Source organism: Helobdella robusta (assembly GCF_000326865.2).
Source record: "Helobdella robusta unplaced genomic scaffold HELROscaffold_6, whole genome shotgun sequence".
Lineage (NCBI taxonomy): Eukaryota > Metazoa > Annelida > Clitellata > Rhynchobdellida > Glossiphoniidae > Helobdella > Helobdella robusta.
In genome coordinates, this window is record NW_008705330.1 from 5929604 (window position 1) to 5940513 (window position 10910).

At 34.7% G+C, this 10910-nt stretch overlaps 1 protein-coding gene across 1 annotated transcript in view; it reads left to right on the top strand.

The window, feature by feature from the left end:
• HELRODRAFT_95841 (hypothetical protein) overlaps positions 1–8512 on the top strand; it is an 11324-nt gene extending 2812 nt beyond the window's left edge. Inside the window, exons 4-19 of the mRNA XM_009029483.1 lie at positions 107–184; positions 492–570; positions 848–955; positions 1220–1328; positions 1752–1853; positions 3319–3403; positions 3664–3746; positions 4071–4140; positions 4517–4586; positions 5239–5435; positions 5727–5845; positions 6014–6147; positions 6492–6691; positions 7100–7204; positions 7618–7704; positions 8052–8512. Of these exons, the coding sequence (XP_009027731.1) occupies positions 107–184; positions 492–570; positions 848–955; positions 1220–1328; positions 1752–1853; positions 3319–3403; positions 3664–3746; positions 4071–4140; positions 4517–4586; positions 5239–5435; positions 5727–5845; positions 6014–6147; positions 6492–6691; positions 7100–7204; positions 7618–7704; positions 8052–8096 (1671 nt within the window). The 3' untranslated portion in view covers positions 8097–8512. The remainder of the gene's footprint in view (positions 1–106; positions 185–491; positions 571–847; positions 956–1219; positions 1329–1751; positions 1854–3318; positions 3404–3663; positions 3747–4070; positions 4141–4516; positions 4587–5238; positions 5436–5726; positions 5846–6013; positions 6148–6491; positions 6692–7099; positions 7205–7617; positions 7705–8051) is intronic.
• The last annotated feature ends 2398 nt before the right edge of the window (positions 8513–10910 follow it).

Sequence of the window (10910 nt, forward strand, 5' to 3'; positions counted from 1 at the left end):
CATACGGTTTAATCATAATCGTCATCATCATCGTCGTCGTCATCATCATCATCGTCGTCATCGTCGTCGTCATCGTCATCATCATCATCGTCGTCATCATCATCAGGGGCCCTTCGTCCACATTTCCAGTGTTTCAGCTGCTGTTCTGTCCAAGTTATTCCCACTCTTCAGACATATCAAGGAGGTAATGATGATGATGATAAAAATGATGATAAAGATAATGATAAAGGTGATGATAATAATGATGATAAAGATGATGATGATATGACATGATGATAATGATGAAGATGATGATGAAGATGATGATGACGATAGAAATCAGATTACGCCAATTTAAATAAAAAATAAAAGATTAAAAGATGAAATGACTTGATAAAATATCATCTCCATATCGTTCATACAGTTTTGTGATAAACTGATCAATTATCATTCAAAATATTATTACAATCATCGTCAACTTTACAGAAACACACCACACACACACACTCTAGAACGAATCTCTACAAATCGACATTTTGACGGCGGCATCGGCCGTCGGTGTGTCATGCACGTTCGGAGCACCAATTGGAGGTTAGCCCGATGGTGTAATGGTTAAGGTGCCTTGCACTGCTTTTGCATTGTCTGGGTTCGAAATTCAAACAAGTTCTCCCTTTCGAGAAATACTAGAGATAATTTTATTGGAATGTCAACCACTTAATCAGATGTTCATATTAATGAAATACCCAACAACCAATCAGGTTAAGATCAGATCCTAATTTGCATATTAATGAGATACACATCAACCAATCAGGTGTCTTCGATCGGATCTTTAATTTGCATATTAATGAGATACCCATCAACCAATCAGGTGTCTTGTTTAGCGTCGAGGCGACAGCTACATATTTCGCAGTTCGGAATTATTGGCGGGGATTTTATTCTGCCATGTGTGGAGCGCTGACATTCAGGCTACTGTCCGGTTTGACGAAATCTGAAGGTCATTTGATGTTGTTGGTGGTGGTGGGATGTTATATTTATTTATTTATTTATTCATTCATTCATTCCTCACTTATTTGTTTAAAAATCTCGTTATTTAAATATGTTTTAACAAAAACACAAATTCGCCGAATAATTTCTTTGATCATCAAAACATCTAACAAACAAACAAAACAAACACACAGAAAGACAGACAGACAAACAAACATCCAAATAAACCAAACCAAACAAACACACATATAGACAGACAGACAAACAAACAAACACTCAGAAACCCTGACTCACCTGTTCAAAACAGACTTGCGACAAACACTGCCCTACGATGTTTTCGAACTCGTGGCCTTCGTCTTCGTCGGGTTCGTCTCTTGATGATTTAATTTTTAAAATAGATATAATTTTTTATATTTACTAGTTTTAATTTTGTTAAATAATATGTCATATTTTATTTCTAAAATAAATATTTTGAAAATCTAACCAAAAATATGATTATAAAAACATAATTTTCCATTACATCTTCAAGTCAATCTAACTATTTCAAGCTATCGATTTGAAACTTCTTCTACTCATTCAATTCTGTCTACTACCTTCATTAATTAAACATTCCAAGTTTAATTAATTTAAAACTTTCTCAGTTATATATAGTTGAAATAATCTCACAAATGAAAATTTATCAACCTAAAATTACTCAATCAATTGTGTATACCTTTGCAAAACTTAATTCAAAATTAAACAAAAAATAAAATTTAGAAAAAAGAAAAAAATGTTTTTCATCTCGTCAGATGCATATGTGGGATTCTGGGGGCTGGATTTGTATGGTTGCACAAAGGAACCGTCATATTCATCAGGAAACACAAAAGACTCAACAATCTTCTTCAAAAATCGTTTGTTTTCATTTTTTAAACGTTTTCGGTGGTGCAATTGTTGGAACGCCTGGCATCGCTTTTGAAATGACCGGTTTCAATTAAAAAAAATGTCCACGCCAATCACACGCGTATTTACATGCACTGTGTTTTTGTTGCTGACATGCCTTTGAGATTTACTACGGATGGAATTGTAAAAAAAAGTTATGTTGACCATCTTTACGCCATTTCTTTTTGCATATTTTCGTGAAATTAGTTTTTTGTAATAATTTTCAAGATTGCTAATGAAAATTCCTATTTTTCTTGGGAAGTTCATTTTACTGTGTAAATGGATTAATATTTAGTATTCAATAATGCTCGATTTCTTTACAGATTCAACTTTTGATTATATTAACGTTAATTGAGGTATTTTATTCAAATTTAATGTTTACGATTTAAAATAATATATAAATTAAAATAAATTAAAACGCCTCGCTCAAAAATGTACGTTCGTTTCCCTTTAATAAAATTCACTATGTTCGGTTGGAATATCCATTTGAGGTGTAGATATAAACAATGCTGATGGTACAGCTCTTATAGCAGATTCAATGAAAAAACTGCAAACAATTGTTTCCAAACTGGTTTTTGAAATTGAAAGGAAAGGCTTGCAAATTAACATCAACAAAACAGAGTGCATGGTTATCAGTAAAAGCAAAACCGCCCCGATCTGCTCCATAATCGTTAATGGTAAACAGGTGAAACAAGTCAACAGCTTCAATTATCTCGGAAGTCTGATTACCTCAGGTTGTAAATGTGATATGGATATCAAAAGAAGAATAGCTATGGCAAAAAATGCATATTCTAAAATGAAAAACACCCTCACCAACAGTAAAATCAGAATATCAACAAATTTAAAACTGTTAAGGGGTTTCATTTTTCCTGTGCTAACTTACGGCTCTGAGTCCTGGACAATTTCTAAAGAAATTAGAACAAAGATTAACGCTTCTGAGATGTGGTTTTTGAGAAAAATTATAAAGTTGAGTTCGAATGACGATGTATTAAAACAGTCCGATTGTGAAAGAGGAAATTACTACAGATAATCCGACGGGGGCAGTTTATGTTTTTTGGTCACACCATGCGGAAGGAAAGAATGGAAAATCTAAAAACTACTGGAAAGATTGCAGCGGAAAAAGATCGCGGTCAACAACGAAGAACGTTTGTGAAGTCCTTGTATCACTTGTTGTGTATCACTACGTTTCAACTACTACAAAGTGTTAAAGATCGGGTTTTGTGAAGGTTGATAGTTGCCAATGCCCTGAAAGGATATGGCACGAGAAAGAATATGTTTTTTCAAATTATTATCATTATGATGACTAATAAATACCTTTTATCAACAATCACCATCATCATATCACCATCATTATCATCACCACCATCACGCCATCATCATAATCACCAAAATCAGAATCATCATCTTCATCATCATCATCATCATCACGACCGACAGACGTTTTCTCTACCCCTTCCTAATCACCTTCATCATCTTCCTTAACACGTACCCCGCCGGTTTGGGAAAGTTCATGGCCGGTCAGGTAAGTTCCATTTGCTGGTTTTTCAATTCACTTTGTTGTTTTCTAATACAAATTTTCGCCGCTAAAAGTGCAACGCTTGATTGTTTTGTATGCTCTACATTTTAATTTACCTTTTAACTATAGATGTATTTATCCATCCGTTTGTTCATCTATCCATCCATCTATCCATGCATCTATCTGTCCCTGCATCTATCCAATCACCTATTCATGCATCCAGCAATTCATTCATTCATTCACTCATCCATCTCCGACACACAAAGCTGACTTTGAAGGAGGCAATCAACCAGATGTTCGACAACATGACTTGGATAACTGCTGAGCCACAAAATGAAATGGAGATGAGGTCCTTGGATGGATGGATCTTTAAATGGATGAAAGAAAGGATGAATGAATTAATGGATGCGTGAATTAATGGATAGATGAATTAATAGATGAATTAATGGAGAATTGAACAAAATATGTACACATCAGCGGTACTTTTATTTAGAAAAATTCCTACATACATTGTAACAGTTAAATGAAATTTAATACATTTCCTCGGCGATAGTTATTCAAATAAATAAAATCTATTAATTATAATTTTATCATAATTATAATTAATTAAATAGCGTCGTGATATCCTGTCTCGTAATTTTGCATAATTAATTTAATTGAAATTAATTATAAGATACTTGAAAACCTGGCAAGGTCCATGGGATAATGTTCTCCTAACTCTCGGCCTCTATCTTATTATGAAGGTCTGTTGTAAATAACCTCGGCATCATATCCATCCTAATTCTTTATTATATCATTGTAATTATTACTGATTCAATTATTATTATTATTATTATTATTTTACTGTTTATTATTATTGCTATGATTAGTTGTTTTCATCGTCATCATCATCATCATTATTATTATCATTATCATTGTTATTATTATTGTTATTATTATTATTATTATTATTATTATTATTATTATAAAAATGATATGTGATAAAAATACAACTCTCTTGTTCAACGTCTTGTAATTATTATTATTATTATTATTATTATTATCATCATCATCATCATTATTATTATTATTATTATTATTTTTATTATTATTATTATTTAGTCTTCAATTTCTTTCAAGTTTTGGATGTGTGCCATCGCCACCACCCTCCCCATCCCTTGCGGTGTCTTCATACCTGCCTTTGCGCTTGGTTAGTAGATTTTATTCTCCAACATTCTATTTAAATTCGTCACTGAATTTAAATTCTACATTTTGTTAGGCCTATTTTTTGGTCATATAGATGAATAAATAAATACTCATTTAATGGTGATGACGATCAATCGCTATGTTTTTATGTTTATTCACCGTGTCAACCTGTGAGCTATTATGAATTTGTGATGTATTCAATGTTTAATCGTTACTGCGATGATGCCTATGTTGTTGTTGTTGTTGCTGTTATTGTTGTTGTTATTGTTGTTGTTGTTATTACCGTTAATTTTTAATTATTTATCTACTGTTCTACTTTTGTTAACTATTTCTTTTCATTCAAACTGTAAATATCCTTAAAATAGTATATGCAATAAATTTCAATAATAGCAGCAATAATAACATTAATAATCATAATAATAATAATAATAATATACAAATAATAATGATAATGATGATGATGATAATGATGATGATAATAATAATAATAATAATAATAATAATGATGGTAACAGATCTTTTATTTTTCATCAAATACGTAAAATCAATAATTAATTAAATAATAGAAAAATTGTCATGATTAAAATAAAATCATAATAATAATAATAACAATGATGATGATGCAAAACATCCTCCTCTTCCTTCTTTCCATTCAGGGGCAGGAGCGGGCAGATTCGTGGGAGAAGTGATAGCCTACTTCTGTCCAGAGGGCATACGGGGCAAGATGATCCTGCCCGGGGCGTACTCCCTCGTAGGGGCTGCCACACTTTCAGGGGCCATGTCCCATACGGTCTCACCCGCTGTTGTCGTCTTCGAGTTAACCGGACATATGGGCCATCTTCTCCCATGCGTGGTCAGTTAGGAGTTTTTGGTCAATTTTTTCTCTTCTTTTTTGGTATTTGTGTATGTATATATTCATTCGAATACTTTTTAAAAATAGTACTTTTTTAAAAAATTTTAATCAATAAATAACTGCGAATTTGATCGAAATGTTGACTGTTAATATTTAATGACTTAGAATTTTGAATACCTTTTGAAATCTAAAATAAATTAGGAAAATTTTTTTACTAAATTCGTTTAGGTACTAAATAAAAATTTTTAGTTCAACCGAGAGAACCGTATTTTGCTTGAAACCTCTCGGCAGATAGCGGTGATGGTGGCAGGGGCGACAGCCAACTTCATCCAGCCCTCCATGTACGACGCCATGATTGAGATCAAGAAACTTCCATACCTTCCGCATAAAATCAATCCAGAGACCTGCAAGTCTGTACTAAACCGCAGGCTCAATATGTTTCTGATTCAATCAACATAATTACCTGAATTTTAATATATCAAAAAAATCACAAATTATTAAAAAGTTGAAACTTGTAACGAATATTAATTTAATAAAAAACCAAATGACCTTGACACCACATATACTCAACTGGCCAGCGCCCACGATGTGACAGCAGAAGACATAATGGTACGTGACATACAATGCATATCAGATGAATGCACCTACGGAGACATCTGGAAGGCTGTTAGCGAGCTCAAATTCAGATCTTATCCGTTCGTCAGTGGGAAAGGTCGGATCTGTTTTATCTCATTCAAATCATGGCCTGGTGATCTCAAGACTTTAAGATCTTGTTTTGTATCTCTTGTGTTTTCAGATTTTATTTTGTATCTTTTGGATTTTGAAAACTTATTTCTTATTTCTTGTATCTTCTTTCAAGTTCAGCCGCTTGTCCGAATGAACAAGCGTCTGGAGCCTAAAAATACAGAATAAAACTAGGATATCATTGATGCTGCTATGTTTATCTTATTTTGAATAAATACAAATTGGCTGTTATCTAATAACTAACTAAAGAACTTAACTATTGATAAGAAATAAACCTGAAACGTCAAAAAACACGAAATAAAACAACACCAGGCAATAAATTACTCGGCTCCGTTCTGAGGTCTGACTTGAAGTACATGCTCTTCCGACATTTCGCCTACACGACCTTCAACTTCAACACGAACGTGGCCAGCCGCACGAACGTTGCCAGTCGACAGCACAGACAAATTCAGCTAACCATGGATGAGAAATCTCCGACCAAGCTAGGGCAGCACGACCTGGGAAGCGATGAGGTGCTATGTTGTACATCCGTTTCATTTTTTTTTAAATTCTTCATTTGTCATTTTATTTTTTATTTTGTCATTATAACTTTTATATTTGTTCGTTAATTAATTGCGTACCTACATGCACAGATAATTCTAATTCATTTAATTTATTTGATGAGTTGGTGTCACTCTTTTGATTTTTCATCCACAATATTGTCAAATTTGACATTTGTATTTTCAAGCCAAATATTAAAAATAATTCAATCCCGTTCGTCCAACTCGTTTTTTTACGTATACCCATTTATAATTTTTAATTGATCAAAATAATAATTTTATTCTTTTGTAACAAACACGCAACATTTCGTTAAAATGAAAAATAAAAAAATCATAATAATATTAATAATAATAATAATGAAGTAGCAAAACCACACACAGAAGATGGCCCTGGAAGACCAGCTCTTGAATGAGCGAGCGGATTTTCAGACGTGCCCTATCGACCCTGCTCCTTTTCAGATACCCAGCAAGACCTCTCTTTATAGAGTTAGTAGCTACCAAATCCAAAATCACAAAATTCTAGAATTTGATTACTTGTTTTGTAGTGCTTTCACAATACAAATAATTCATTTCTGTGTCTATTCATAGGTGAGCGTTTGCGGCTTGAAAAAATCTTGTCTGCACATAGCTTTAATATTTACACTAACTACTTTATCTACTTAGTAATCTATCCATTCATCCACTCATTCATTCATCAATCCGCACATCAAACTATGAATTATTTATACATACATTCATTCATTCATATATCCATCCATTTATTCATGCACCTATCCACCTATCCATCCTTCTATCCAAACACCTATCAATCTATCTATCCATCCATTTAATAATCCATCTATCTATTCGTCTATCCATCCATCCATCTATCCATCCATCCGTCCATCTATCAACAACAGATACACTGGTTGTTCTCCTTGCTAAGTTTGCATCATGCCTTTGTAACGGAGGATGGAAAAATACTTGGAGTCGTATCTCTGGCTGAGGTGCTTAATAATAATAATAATATCAATAATAATAATAACAATAATAATTATTATAATTATTCTTATTATATTAATTATAACAATAATAACGATCTTAATAATAATAATGAGTAATAATAAATTAGTAGTAGTAATTGTAGATAGAGTAGTAGTAGTAGTAGGTAGTAGTAGTAGTAGTGATAGTAGTAGTAGTATTAGTGGTAGTAGTAGTAGTAGTAGTGGTAGTAGTAGTTGTTGTAGAAGTTGTAGTTGTAAAAGTAGTAGTAGTTGTTGTTGTAGAAGCAGTAGTAGTAGTAATAACGATAATAATGATAAAAATAGTTACGACATTTTTTCATTTTCAATAGGTACGAAGTGCTATCCAAAATCAAGTTGAAACAATGAGTGCATGATGAATGGATGGATAGATGAATTAGTGGATAGATGAATGTTAACAATTCTTCGGTATTGTTTGTACCACAACTTGCCCTATTTATGATGTAGAGTTAGGCACATATATTACATACAAATTTCAACTATGATAATTCTAATTTATTTCTATTTTGATTTTTACGCTATTCACAATCGTGAATGGATGGATGGGCTGAAGGTATGAATAGATGATAGAATGAATGAATGAACGAACGAATGAACGAACGAACGAATGAATGAATGAATGAATGAATACAATTTTAATAATTTCATCTAATGATCTGATCCAGTCAATAACACAATGAATATTTTAATCTATTTATTTTATTCACTTATTTATTTCATTTAATTTAAAATGTATCTAATAAATAAAGAAACAAACAAATGAATAAACAAACAACTGAATAAACAAATATATATCTAACTCCACTCGTTTATTTGTTCGGAAAAATTAATCCTATTTAATATAGGCGACTTCCTTCCATCCCAATATCCTTTCATACTTTCCAGATCCATTCCAGATACTCATCCATTCGGACAAGCAGCCGCAGGGTTCGGAAGATAAAAAATAAAAGTTAAAAGTTTTAAATCGACCTGCTTTTGGACCTAAAGCAAATATTTTCCAGCTGCAGAGTTGTCAACGAGTGGAACAAACTGCGAGATGAAATAATATGCGCAGAAACAACTAATATAACTCTAAAGAAAACTTGGCAAGGATATTAAAAAAAACTCTCTGGGTGGTCCCGTCACAGACTTAGTCTTCTTGGATTACTATAAAAAATCTTCGTTATATTGTTATGTTATCACATTGTCATCATCGCAACATTTTATATTCTAACAGAGTTTTAGCTCACGCCATCATTAATATCATTTTGCTAGTTAACGAACTATAGTCTCTAGAAAAGCAGATTTATGTGGGTTTAGCTGGCGGCTCATTAATATATAAACCGTTAGAAATTTTACTTTTGTGAAAGAATGATTAATGAATAATAATTAATGTATTCTATGTTTCATTATTATTATAATATTATTTTAGATACAAATTTTTAAAATTTTTATAAATTTAAAAAATCAAATACAACAACTACAACTACTGCATGCAAATACGCATAAACATACACATTCACATACATTCAAAAACTCATACACATATACACACATACACATATACACACACACATACATACATACATACATACATACATACATACATACATACATACATACATACATACATACATACATACATACATACATACATACAAACATACGCGCAGGAGCCGTCTAATGGTCGCGTTTCACCAGCCCAGGTGTTGACGGCTTTAAAGTCGTTTAATAATGGTTCATCGGGAGGCCTTGATGGCTTGAGGCCTCAGCACATAAAGGATTTACTTTCCGGTCCGACGCCCACCGATGAATTGTTAAATAACCTCACCCGGTTTGTAATTTTGTTGTTATCTGCGGTCTGCCCTCCCGCGGTTAGCCGTTTCTTTTTTGGGGCCGTCTGGTGGCTTTGGGGATCAGACCCATCGCGGTGGAGAATTTCTGGAGGAGGCTGGCCAGTAAGTTGTGTTAGTGTTGGCGCTAGTGTTGGAACAGGTCAAAGCCAAACTCTTTCCTATCCAATTGGGCGTCGGCGTGAAAGGTGGTGTTGAGGCGGCCGTCCACGCCGTACATGAACTGATTTCAATACTTCCAAAACAGTCGGGATTCTTGAAGATTGATTTCAAGAACGCTTTCAACACCCTGAGAAGAGACTCAATGTTAGAGGCAGTTAAGCAGCACTGTCCTCAAATTTATAATTTTTGTCATTCCGCATATGGCCGAGTCTCTTCTCTCGGTTACGACGCCTGGGTTGTTGAATCGTGCGAGGGCGTACAACAAGGCGACCTTTTGGGACCGATGCTTTTTGCTCTAACCCTTCACCCACTGTTGACGAAGTCATCTTCGGCGTTTGTTTGTGGCTACCTGGACGATGTCAGCTTGGCCGCAGAGGGTAACACAAACAAGTGTGAACTACTCGTAAATGACACGTTTCAAATGCCACACGTGCTGGCTAATGTCCCCACAGTGCCCCATTCATCATTAAATTTTTTAGGCACTCCAATGATGGCCGGCGATCATCAGGACAGGTTTTTTAAAAAAATCTTTTTGAGCTAAGGTTTGCCCTCGAACGTGTCTCTCTTCTCCCGGTCCACGACGCGATGACAATCATCCGCGGCGCCCTCAGTTTGCCGAAATTGATGTATTTTGTTAGTGTTAATGCAGCCATTTTGGGCGAATTTGAGGGTGCTCTGCGAGTGGCCCTCTCAGCCATTTGTAACGTCAATATTACCGACAAGGGTTGGTCTCAGGCTCAGCTGCCGGTACGATTTGGGGGACTGGGGTTACTAAGCGTGGTTCAGCTTGCACCAATTGTTTATAAATCTTCTGCATCTGCCACGCTTGACCTACAGTCTGCCCTTCTTCGGCAATACACTGTACTCCACCGACTCCATTCCAACCAACAGACCTTTCCCAGAGCAACATATTGGAGGAAGCATATAAACGCACATTCAAAGAGTTGCTTTTCTCAAGCCCTGACTCGGCGACCTCAGCTCGCTTGCTGGCAGTATCCAGCGAGGCGAGTTGTGGCTGGCTGAGATCTTTGCCCAATACGTCGGTGGGTACCAGATTGGATGACGAAACGGTCATGACGGCCATTGGTTTCCGGCTGGGGTTGGCCGTTCAGAGTCGATACACATGCAGGTGCGGCGTGGAGGCGGATGAACTCGGCTATCATGGTCTTGTTTGAC